Below are 13,157 nucleotides of genomic sequence, written 5' to 3'. Positions count from 1 at the left end.
TCGTAGTGGCTCACACCTCATGTACTCACATCTCATTGGTCAGAGTCTAATTACATGTCTTCAAAGTAATTTTAAAGGGGTATGGAAAATATAGGGGAGCACATGGATAATTTGGTGAGTACTAATTGTCTCTGCTGTAGTATACATTCTTCCATATCTTTCCTTGAATTTGCAAATAAATAAACCAAGATACACATATATGTATGTTTTCTGCATAGATGTGTATTTTTACAAACGTGAATTCCTCATTAGTGAAAATTTATTTTCATAATGTTGCTTTCAAAATAATATTATCCTTAAATAATACCTTCACTTGTGAACTTCATCATATCCTTCCTAGGTATGCAGTGAACCTGTTCCCTGCTCATGTATTCAATTCCAAGTGTATTCAGATGTGAGTATCTGTAATCTCTTGATCTATATTGGCTCCTTTCCTACCTGACTTGAAAACCTCCTGCCTTGAAAAATAAAACAACAACAAAAATTTCACTAAATCCCAATGCTTTCTTTAGCTTCTATGATTGTCTTTCTTTCATTGCAAGGTTAATTTATTTACCATTGCTGTAAAATTTCACTCTTTATATCTCCAGATTGCACTTCCCATCACCTTTGCCCCATCCTTTTCCTCCTTCACTTTTCTGCAGTGATTTTCACTGTTATGCTGTCCATTGAAGGTAGCAATAGTGCTTTATTAACCATTATATTCTACACTGCTCCCCTCCCAGGAGTTAGCATAGCAATTTTTATTAAGTAGATACTCTATAAATAAGTACACTAAACAAACAGGCATATTGAGCATCAGAGTGATTAAGAATTCAGGTTCCAGGGGCTATCTGCCTGGGTTTGAATATCATCTCTACCTATTGCTAATGGTCTAATCTTGGGGAAAATAATCACACCTCTGCTTTCATTTCCTCATCTGTAAAATGGAGATAGTAATAGTACTTAATCTATGGGATGTCTCTAAGAATAAAACATGATAATCCATATATAGCAATTAGCACACTTGGCATATGGCAAATATTTTAATGTTTCTATTTTTAAGACTCAAACTTAAAAATTCTTCTTTAATATGATATCACTTAACATACCACGTGTCTTTATATAAAGTGTGTCCTCTGAGCTTTATAGTTAACTTCTGAAGTAAACAAGGCAGAAATTACCCACTTTTACTGATGAATCCCCTGAAGCCCCACAAGTTCCAGGGGGCAGTGTAGAGCACAGTGAAAAAGAATGGAGTCCTGGCTCTGTACCTTCCAGGTTAAAGGATCTTGGGAAAGTTGCTTCTCTGAGTAAACGGACTAATCACAGTACTTTACAAAAACAAAAACAGAACAAAACTGTTGAAGCTTACATGAGATAACTCATAAGGAATGCTAACCAATACTTCTGGTACCTTATAAATGCAGCCTTTGCTCAGTATCCTTGGGGAACTGGTTGCAGGACTTCCCCTACCTCCATCATTCCAAGATCTGAGAATGCCCAAGTCCCTGATAAGATGTGTAGTATGTATTTGCACATAATCTATGCACATTTTCCCATATATTTTATTTTTTAAAATTTATTTACTTTTTCTATATGTTATTGGGGTATTGGTGGTATTTGGTTACATGTTAAATTCTTTAGTGGTGATTTGTGAGATTTTGGTGCACCCATCACCCGAGCAGTATACACTGCACCCTATTTGTAGTCTTTTATCCCTCATCCCCCTCCCACCTTTCCCCCCAAGTCCCCAAAGTCCATTGTATCATTCTTATGCCTTTGCATCCACATGTCTTAGCTCCCACATATCAGTGAGAACATATGATGTTTGGTTTTCCTTTCCTGAGTTACTTCTCTTAGAATAATAGTCTCCAATCTCATCCAGGTTGCTGCAAATGCCGTTAATTCATTTCTTTTTATGGCTGAGTAATATTCCATTGTGTGTGTATATATATATGCATACACCAGTTTCTTTATCCACTCGTTGATTGATGGGCATTTGAGCTGGTTCTATGTCTCTACAATTGCGAATTGTGCTGCTATAAACATGCATGTGCAAGTATCTTTTTCGTATGATGACTTCTTTTCATTTGGGTAGATACCCAGTAGTGAGATTGCTGGATCAAACGGTAGTTCTACTTTTAGTTCTTTAAGGAATCCCCACACTGTTTTCCATACTGGCTGTACTAGTTTACATTCCCACCAGCAGTGTAGAAGTGTTCCCTGATCACTGCATCCATGCCAACATCTGCTGTTTTTAATTTTTTTATTATGGCTGTTCTTGCACATTGTGGTTTTGATTTGCATTTCCCTGATCATTAGAGATGTTGAGCGTTTTTTCATATGTTTGTTGGGCATTTGTATATCTTCTTTTGAGAACTGTGTATTCAGTTCCTTAGCCCACTTTTTGATGGGATTTTGTGTTTTTTTCTTATTGATTTGTTTGAGTTTGTTGCAGATTCTGGATATTAGTCCTTTGTCAGATGCATAGATTGTGAAGATTTTCTCCCACTCTGTGGGTTGTCTGTTTACTCTGCTGACTGTTCCTTTTGCTGTGCAAAAGTTCTTTAGTTAATTAAGTCCCAAATATTTGTCTTTTTTTAATTTTTATTTTTTATTATTATACTTTAAGTTCTGGGGTACATGTGCAGAATGTGCAGGTTTGTTACATAGGTATACATGTGCCATGGTGGTTTGCTGCACCTGTCAACCTGTCATCTACATTAAGTATTTCTCCTAACGTTCTCCCACCCCCCACAGGCCCCAGAGTGTGATGTTCCCTTCCCTGTGTCCATGTGTTCTTATTGTTCAGCTCCCACTTATGAGTGAGAACATGCAGTGTTTGGTTTTCTGTTCCTGTGTTAATTCGTTGCAGATGATGGTTTCCAGCTTCATCCATGTCCCTACAAAGGACATGAACTCATTCCTTTTTCTGGCTGCATAGTATTCCATGGTGTATATGTACCACACTTTCTTTATCCAGTCTATCATTGATGGGCATTTGGGTTGGTTCCAAGTCTTTGCTATTGTGAACAGTGCCATAATAAACATACGTGTGCATGTGTCCTTATCTTTGCTTTTATTGCATTTGCTTTTGGGTTCTTGGTCATGAAATCCTTGCCTAAGCCAATGTCTAGAAGGGTTTTTCCACTGTTATCTTCTAGAATTTTTGTAGTTTCAGGTCTTAGATTTAAGCCCTTCATCCACCTTGAGTTGATTTTTGTATAAGGTGAAAGATGAGGATCCAGTTTTATTCTCCTAAATGTGGCTAGCCAATTATCCCAGCACCATTTGTTGAAAAGGGTGTCCTTTCCCCACTTTGTTTTTGTTTGCTTTGTTGAAGATCAGATGGCTGTAAATATTAGGGTTTATTTCTGGGTTCTCTCTTCTGTTCCATTGGTTTATATGCCTATTTTTATACCAGTACCATGCTGTTTTGGTGACTATGACCTTATAGTATAGTTTGAAATCAGGTAATCTGATGCCTCCAGATTTCTTCTTTTTGCTTAGTCTTGGCTTTGGTTATGCAGGCTCTTTTTGGTTCCATATAAATTTTAGAATTGTTTTTTTAAAAAATTCTGTGAAGAATGATGATGGTAGTTTGATGGGGATTGTGTTGAATTTGTAGATTGCTTTTGGCAGTATGGTCATTTTCACAATATTGATTCTACCCATCCATGAGCATGGCATGTGTTTCCATTTTTTGTGTCATGTGTGATTTCTTTCAGCAGTGTTTTGTAGTTTTCCTTGTAGAGGTCTTTTGCCTCCTTGGTTAGGTATATTCCTAAGTATTTTATTTTTTGTTTGCAGCTATTGTAAAAGGGGTTGAGTTTTTGATTTGATTTTCTGCTTGGGTGCTGTTGGTGTATGGAAGAGTTACTGATTTGTGTACATTAATCTTGTATCTGGAAACTTTGCTGAATTTTTTTTTTTTATCAGTTCTAGGAACTTTCTGGAGGAGTCTTTAGAGTTTTCAAGGTAAATGAAAGTATCTTCAGCAAACATTGGCAGTTTGACTTCCTCTTTAGAGATTTGGATGCCCTTTATTTCTTTCCCTTGTCTGATTGCTCTGGCTAGGACTTCCAGTATTACACTGAAGAGGAATGGTAAGAGTGGGCATTCTTGTCTTGTTCCAGTTCTCAGAGGGAATGCTTTCAACTTTTCCCCATTCAGTATTATGTCAGCTGTGGATTTGTCATAGATGGCTTTTATTACATCGAGGTGTGTCCCTTGTATGCTGATTTTGCTGGGAGTTTTAATCATAAAGGGTGCTGGATTTCATCAAATGCTTTTTCTGCATCTATTGAGATGATCATGTGATTTTTGTTTTTAATTCTGCGTATGTGGTGTATCACATTTATTGACTTGAGTATGTTAAACCATCCCTGCATCCCTGGTATGAAACCCACTTGATCATGGTGGATTATCTTTTAGATATGTTGTTGGATTCAGTTAGCTAGTATTTTGTTAAGGATTTTAGTATGTATGTTCATCAGGGATATCAGTCTGTAGTTTTCTTTTTAGTTATGTCCTTTCCTGGTTTTGTTAGTAGGGTGATGCTGGCTTCATAGAATGAATTAGGGTTCCCTCTTTCTCTGTCTTGTGGAGTAGTGTCAAAATGATTGGCATCAATTTCTTCTTGTATACTTTAAATCATCTCTAGATTACTTATAATACAAAATGCTATGCAAACTCTATGCAAATAGCTTTCATACTATATTGTTTTTAAATTTATATTATTTTTATTGTATTGTATTTTTAAAATTTTTTTTCTGAATATTGTCAATCTGTGGTTGGTTGAATCTGCAGATGCAGAACCCCAGGACACCGAAGGCTGACTGTAGTTAATCAATATTAATGTTCTGTTTTCCATTTCTACAAAAATTTTATGTTCTCTGAACGTACATTTTGAATATACATTACATAATTCAGTCTAGTATACTCTTCTTTTTGATGACATTGAGATCCAACTAGCCTGTAATTTTCTAAAGCAGAGGGTTTTGTCTCATGTGTTCTGTATCTTTTATTATTAATACATCTGAGCTAGTAGCTAGAAGGTGCTCAATAGTTACCTGATAATATTTTTGTTATAATATTTCAAACTATATATTGGTCCCATTATCTGTGGACAATAGAAAGTAATGAGTATTTTAAAAATACTGATGTAAATTTCTCTTTAGACTTGAATAATTAGATTTTTTAAAAAGTAGAACCTTTGCCTTTTGTGGATGTTAGTCTTACTCTATCAAATAATGAGATTTCTGGAGCACTTTGTGTTCCTATTTATAGGAATGAGAGATTTGCCAGATTATTTTAAAATAGCAGCCCCTTCTGTAAGAACTAAGCTTTGTGATGATAATGATTATAATAATACTGATATGTATAAATGAGGCTGTTTGTATTCATCGGTATATGCTATGCTGTTGCAGCCATTTCTCTGAGAGCAATCTCCTTTCTGATTTATGTAGTTCATTTGCACTATAATTTTCAGTCCTAAAGTTTAGTAATTGCAAAGCATCTGAGTAGCATGGAGTGAAGAAAACTACTCAACTGTGATTTTTAGTATCTCTGTGTTAGTAACATTTTTAAAGATTATAGCTCTTGTTATTAAAAATCTGTGATTTGCAATTGAATTCAAAAAATGCATTTACAACTTGAAAACTAATAGTATGCAATTAAAACTTTAACAAAATTTCAGGACAAGTTAAATTGGATAAAATCATGACTATTATTGAACCAGTGAGTAAAAAAATGGAGACAGCAAAGCAACAGCACTTTGAGGAGTCCAGGTAATGTATAATTAGCTAACCTATAGAAAATATATATTTTCTTCTACTTTGCCAATATTCCCTGACCAATTGTCATGGTCTCTCAAGTTTTTCTGTTAACACCCCATACATGAAGCTAATTTATTGTTCTGCTTGAGTTCCTCAAAGCATATCAATTATCAAAATTTTTGTTTTCAGTTCAATTAACTTTTGAACTGGAGGATGTCTGAGTAGTTAAGTAAACCATCTGGGTTTTACAGTGCATAAGCTTGAATCCAATTTGTGGCTTTCCTGAGCAAAAAATGCCATATTTTATGGTAATATTACATAAGTTTAGAATTTTAATAACTCATCTGCAGCAATTATGGAGCAGAGTAAGTTATAATTTTCCTTTCTAAATCTAATAATTAAAGGTTAGTCTTTTTCTAACAGAAGGTGACGCTGGTTCTACAGAACATAGTTTGAACGCAGGAATTCTGAGCATTGCCTCTGCTTTCCAAAAGTGACTGGAGATGGGTCAGTTCCTTTTCTGAATTATTGCATGAAATAGCATCACTGTCTTCAAGATAACTTTAAAATTACATACACAATAGTTGGCCCTGGAGCTATAGACAGAACCTCTAAGCCCTTCAGCACATATTTTGTAAGAACATTTATACTTACAGACAGTAAACACTTCTCTGCTAAAATGTATTTTTCAGTAGCTTGTTTTACAATAATTCATTGATATTATAACATGGTCAGAAATTTGGGGTAATTGGCACAGCTATAAGTTAGTTGAGGAAATGCTGGCAAGGCTACGAAGAACTTTATGGGTCTTCCAACGTTTAAGTTGTGAACTATGTGCTTAACACTAGAAGATCCATGCTCAGGGTAACCACTTTCTTGGCTTAAGTGTAATACAATACTCAAATTTGAAAGAGTGAAATATATACACAGCCTTAATACTAAAGGTTTGGTTATACCCATGATGAGGGAAGACATTAATTACAAAGGAAAAGAAATTATTATATTGGAAATTTACTAGTTTTTATAAATTTCTTTTCTGCCTTTGAGTTACCCATTTTAACTCAAGATCCAAATTGGTCTAGCAAATTGGTAGCTCCTAAAAGAGTAGTTAATATAGCTATTTAGTCAAATTGTTTAGAATTTCATGTCAGCTTTTACTAACTGAAAAGGTTAACTGATTTGAAAATCATTTTCAGTATCTTTAGATGAGGCTGGTAAGCCATGGCAGAATAATAATGTTTTAGGGACACGTGAAGCACTTATTAATAAATCTGGTCAGGTATAATATCTTTCAGTATAATGTCTTTCTCAAGAGAGTTGACTATTTTCTGAAGAATTGTTTCTTCTGCAACTGGTAGAAGATAAGGGTCCCTTGACACCCTAACTTTCCATTTTTAATGAAAACATGTGCTGCTTAATGAGGAAGATCAACATCCTTTGAAATTAAGAGCAAGTGCATGTACTTCCAGTGACAGCCCAGGGCATATAAAGCCTGAACTTCAATACACCTGGGCTGCCTTGTCTTTATTTATAGCTAGTTGATGGTGGTAACTTGTTTCCTACTTTAACAGTTAACTTCACTTCATTAATGTTAAAAGTGTGATGGGAATGCAGGGGGAAAGACAAATAAGTGCTTTGGGACGTGGTGACTAAGGATTTTTGGAAACCTGTGCTTAACTAGACAAATAGAATGTGATTAGACAAAATTTTTTTTTGAAATCGGGTTCACCACATAATGAAGATAAGGAAACAGCAATGAGAATATAAGCAGAAGAAAAGATAATATAATCAGTTGGGAAATAGATATGAGATTGTTACCAATGCAGGGACAGGCTCTAGGACTAATTAGTATGAATGACCCAACTCTTCATAAAACTCCCAAAAGGTTTTTGTTCAAGTTAAATAGACCCCTGTGAGAAAAGTTGTATATAAACAACTTATAATTATCCTGAAGATGCCTTGAAAAATACTGATTGTTAAGATGACTATAATATTTTTGGGATGACTATTGAAATATTGGCCCAACAAAAGAAATTTCCTTGAGCAAAACATGAATATGAATATGACCAAATCTTTTAAATATATGATTTCTTCCCTTTTCTAAACTTGTCTATTTTTGACCTGTGGTGGGAAAACACAATCGAATACTTTTACAATTTCAATATAAGTTTAAGAAAGTAAAGTTCTTCAATGTACCTTTGAATTCTAAATTCAAAGATTGCCCTACATTAAAATACTCTTTATGATGATGATAGATATGGGTTCATCCTAAATTTTAATTTCCCATCAACAAAATGCATTTATTAATCACTTATTTACTAGTGCTAATTTTTAGTTGATATTATTTGGTGCATTTGAAGGTATGACAACTGAATTTCAGTAAATGCATTCTGTAATTTAGGCAAGTGAGCCTGGACTTCTTTGCCCAGTTTTGTGATCAGTGAGTTTCCTGTGTTACATGACAATTCATGTTTAGGTTGTTCTGATCAATTTCATAACAGAATGAGGATAGAATCCCTCATGGTATTTCACATTTGTGTGAAGCAACTGCCGTTTCATCTTAATGTCTGTAAAATATTTTGCTTCAGTGGTTGAATGGTCTACTTCCATTAGAATCTTTCATTAGTCAGGAATAATTGAAAATATATAATTAGTTCTAACTTGGTGATTAAATAACACTTATCCATGGACCAGATATTAGAAAGCAAAGGAAATTATGCCTGATCAATGAAATTTGATCCCATTCTTGGTGATATATAAAAACGTTCTAGAATTTCAAATGGAATTTTATAAAACTGACTGCATACTCATGTCTCTCTATTTTCTCTTGATACAACTTAAGGGATACCTCAGTCCTTTGGCCAACTCCGTGGGCATGACCACATGAGTGACAGTCAAATTAATAGATCCTATCATTAGTTATTTCTTTACTATTTATTGAGTGCCTACTATGTGCCAAATGTGAATCTCTGAAGAGTCTCCTCCTTCATAGACCATGCTTCTTTGTGGGCAAATGTTTTAAAATTCTAGAAATTTATGTAAGATTTACATAACTTTTGAACCAACCTTTTAATTTCTAGGCATTATAGTAACACAAGGAAATACAGGTGCACAAATATGAATGTTCAAAGATTTTCATCCTTGTTTATAAACAACAAAAAAGCAAAACCAACAAATATATCCCACAGAAGAACACTGGTAAATAAGCGATCAGTATGTCAAAATCTATACAATGAATTTCTATGTAACGGGCCAAAATAACATGGAATTCTATGTAATAGGTCAAAATAACAATGTGCACCTTTGTACATTTATAAAGAAAGATCTCCATGATATATTAGTGCAAAAGAATAGTATAAAATTTTGCGTGCATTTATGTACACTGAAACAGAGAAAAGGAATGAAATATATTCCATATGCTAATCATGTCAAATGGAATCAGTATAAAATAGTAATATGGTTCCTGAAGTCCCACTGCCTGAATTTCAATCCTGACCCCACCCATTTCTAGCTGAAATAATCTGAACTGTATACTGCTTAACCCCTAAATGTCTTAGTTTCTTCATTTATACAATGAGCATCATAATAGTAAGTACCTACATGCTTGTTTTGAAGAATAAATCAGGTAAAACATATAAAAAGGATTAGAATAGTGCCCTGAATGCTGGCCTATAGGAAGTATTGAAGGGTTTGCAATTATTACTAAAATATCAGGGTAATAAGATTAGGGGAGATTTTTATTTTCTTTCATTTTGCTTATTCACATTTTCCAAAGTTTCTATGTGATACTTGTCTTTATTCACCTGTTGGGATTGAAGCTCTCCAAATCATGTTAGGAAAACATGCTACTCAAAAATCTCTTGTAAAACACTGAAGAAATATATAGATATGATGCTTGTTCATTTTCCTGATTTTTGCTAGTTTGGGCTCATTTGGAAAGCAAATGTTCGTATTTGTTATTCATCTCAGAACCAGCAAAATTTGGTAGTATTTTCTCTTTGTTTAATAATATTTACTCTTCAAGGCACTGAGGGAACAACAGGTATAGTCCTGTTGACCAGAGACAAGTGGTTTTCTATGATTAGCATTTAGTCCTATAACTTTAGTGTTGAAGATTTGTATTACAAAATAGGGACTATCAAATTACTTAAAGATCCAATTTAATGTTTCAGAAACAGAATGTTGGAATTACTCTATCCCTTTCCTGTCCATCTTTACTTACAACCTGGGACCTCTACCTTGGAACTTCTGAAAGAACCTGGTGAGTCTTATACATAAATGTTGGTGGCAGCACATTGATTTTCATTATTTTGCATTCATTTAAATGCAAAAACAAAGAGCTAGTATTGAACAGAGTTATTTCCTTTATTTTCGTTTCAAACACTGTATCAAAGATAAGCAGATTTTGGAAACAACTACTAATAACTAGTTTTCCATGCCTTTATCTGAAATTGAGAGACTGGATTTTTAAAAATATGAATATTGCAGGTTGTAGTAAATTATAAAGATAAAATTTGTAATTTTAAAAGTTTATTTACAGTTGAGTTATTGTTGTTTTTAAAAAAATGCATACGATTCTTTAAAAGAGAATATAGATGATTCTTTAAAGTCCCTTAAGTGTAATTGAGAAACTCTCTGGAACTTGAACTGCTTAAAGACCTAGGGGCTATTGATTCAAAACAACTATTTTTTAGTTTTCCCTCTTTTTAACTTGTTCCTCATGAGCTTCAGGATGTCATTAAGGGAAAACTCTTCTTGTAAAGTAGGACTTTTATTGATTTCAGAAGAAATTTTTAAAAGTTTGCTGAATAAATTCTTCTTTGGGTTCTCAAGGCACTTTTGCATATGATAACCTTTATAATTTTACCACCTTTTGTTTGGATTATTATAGAAGGAACTCAAGCATTAAGTGGAAGCTCACTTCCAAACAAATTCTATGAATCATGTTTTCATTATTCCAATCAATATTCACCAAAACTAAAATTTGTGAATATGCTGTCAAAATGTTGAAGATATGCAATAGATGTGTTTTACAATTTTGATTGTTACATTGGTTCAGAGCTTAAATTCTTTTAAGGCTTTATTAGATAATTTGAGGTCCCAGGGCAATACAATAATGTATGGGTCTCAAGTGATTCTAAAATTGAATATACATGTGTGGAAGTAAATGTAGGCAAATATTTATACAAGGCTAGGATCTAATGGGTGTAATAAATAATACTTTTGAAATCTGATCTCCTTGAAAGCTGTGTTCTATAGCTCTTTACCATAAGTTAAAGTTCTACTAATTCTGTGACATTTAGAATTTATTCAGGATGATCGAAGGGTTGATGAAAGCCTCAGTCTTCAAGTATCATTCACCTCACATGGACCAGTTGTGTCATCATCTTGCAGGGGAACTTTTCAGCTCTTTGAAGGACTTGGCAATTCTCATAGCTTTAGTTTGGATGTTGAAATTAATTTAAGTCTTATTTTTCTATATTTATGGAGCTTATATACAGGGGCTAGACCACAGTTTATTTAATGCTAAACAAGAGTATAAAACTTTTCTAAAATATTTGAGAGAATACTGGTTATTAGCTACAGATCATTATGAAATTGTGAATGGAAAAGGGTGGCAGAATTGGTAGTCACCCATGTGATAAGTTTTGAAATTTGCTAAAGGTTCTACCCATGCAGAAATGTTCTGCTGAATTGTGAAATGTTTCTTAATTGAACCATAACTTCGTAGAAGCTAAAAGACTCCTCATAGTTATTCCAGTGCATGACACATACATAGTAGGTGCTAATAACCATATGTTAAATGAATGAACAAATGTAAATTAAAAAGGAAAAAACCACCCAAGTGAGGTATACTTCAGTATTATCTGTGTACCTGTCTCTGCACAGTAGGCTAAAACTCAATAACTGCTAAAGAAAAAAAGAAATTGAGAAAATAAGATACTAGATACTATTTTTTACAATTCTTTTTAAAAACTGATTATATGTAGACTGCAGAGATACCATCAAAATAAACAAAATGTTATGCAGTTTAGTTTATATGGTTTAAAAACAAATTGTTGAGGAGATTATTAGTTTTATGATAAGTATCTCAATACTCATATAACTTCATGGAGAGTTGGAAGGTTGAATATGCTGAAAAAGTAAAAAGTTTTACAATAAAAATCATACTTTCCAAATGCTATAGAGTAGGTGTTCTTTTTTCCTTTAAAATGAAATGTATCTTTAATCAAATAAGAACAGGGATTTTCACTGGTTTGTTATTTAGGAAGTTTTTATTTTATTTTCAGCCACACCATTCTTTTATAATTACATATTTTTAAAGCAAGGCTAGAAATATCTGAAAGATTATGGCCAGCAACTTATTTTGTGTAAGCTATTAGTGAAATGTGAAAAATGTTCATTTTTGTGGAATAATTTAAGAGTGGTCCACACTTTGTGTCTTTGGTGAAAAATAATGAATACTTTTTATTGTTGTTAATTTTTTTGTTCATGTTAAGGCTATAGTCTAAAAAGTCTGCACAAAAAAGCTTATTCTCCACAACATTATTATAACTCGACGTAATAATTTATAGCTTCAATGAATATCTGACATAATCATTGAGGTCTATTTAACAAGATAATATATAAATAGTAAAAAATGTAGATATTGCCATTTTCCCTGGGGTATATGGTAATCTACTGGACTCAAATTATCACCCAATTCTTTTTTTTTACAATTCATGCATAATACATGTACACAGTTTGGTGATACACATGATTATTTAATACATTCATGTAATTTGTAAAGATCAAATCAGTTCTTGGGATGTCCATCACCATAAATATTTGTCTTCTCTTTATGACAGAACCATTTCCATTCTTCTCTTCTAGCTATTTTGAAACATGCAATAGATTATTGTAAACTGTAGTTACCCTGCTAATCTATCTAACACTAGGTCTTATTTCTTCTGGCAACCCATATATTTACATCTTCTTTTTATTTATTTATTTATTTATTTTTTTAACTTTTCTTTTTTATTATTATACTTTAAGTTTTAGGGTATATGTGCACAATATGCAGGTTAGTTACATATGTATACATGTGCCATGCTGGTGTGCACCCATTAACTCGCCATTTAGCATTAGGTATATCTCCTAATGCTATCCCTCCCCCCTCCCCCCACCCCACAACAGTCTCCAGAGTGTGATGTTCCCCTTCCTGTGTCCATGTGTTCTCATTGTTCAATTCCCATCTATGAGTGAGAACATGCAGTGTTTGGTTTTTTGTCCTTGCGATAGTTTACTGAGAATGATGATTTCCAATTTCATCCATGTCCCTACAAAGGACATGAACTCATCATTTTTTATGGCCGCATAGTATTCCATGGTGTATATGTGCCACATTTTCTTAATCCA

The 13,157-nt window shown here is 33.5% G+C and overlaps 1 protein-coding gene across 3 annotated transcripts in view; it reads left to right on the top strand.

The window, feature by feature from the left end:
- IQCM (IQ motif containing M) overlaps positions 1-13,157 on the top strand; it is a 489,167-nt gene that overhangs the window by 130,059 nt on the left and 345,951 nt on the right. For all 3 annotated transcript variants that reach the window (XM_054554570.1, XM_054554569.1, XM_054554571.1), the window contains 2 exons: positions 5,681-5,771; positions 9,932-10,020. In XM_054554570.1, coding sequence (XP_054410545.1) covers positions 5,681-5,771; positions 9,932-10,020 — 180 coding nt within the window. The remainder of the gene's footprint in view (positions 1-5,680; positions 5,772-9,931; positions 10,021-13,157) is intronic.

Source organism: Pongo abelii, chromosome 3, assembly GCF_028885655.2.
Source record: "Pongo abelii isolate AG06213 chromosome 3, NHGRI_mPonAbe1-v2.0_pri, whole genome shotgun sequence".
Lineage (NCBI taxonomy): Eukaryota > Metazoa > Chordata > Mammalia > Primates > Hominidae > Pongo > Pongo abelii.
The sequence above is the reverse complement of the archived record's forward strand: the minus strand, read 5'-3'. Positions and strand labels throughout refer to the sequence as shown.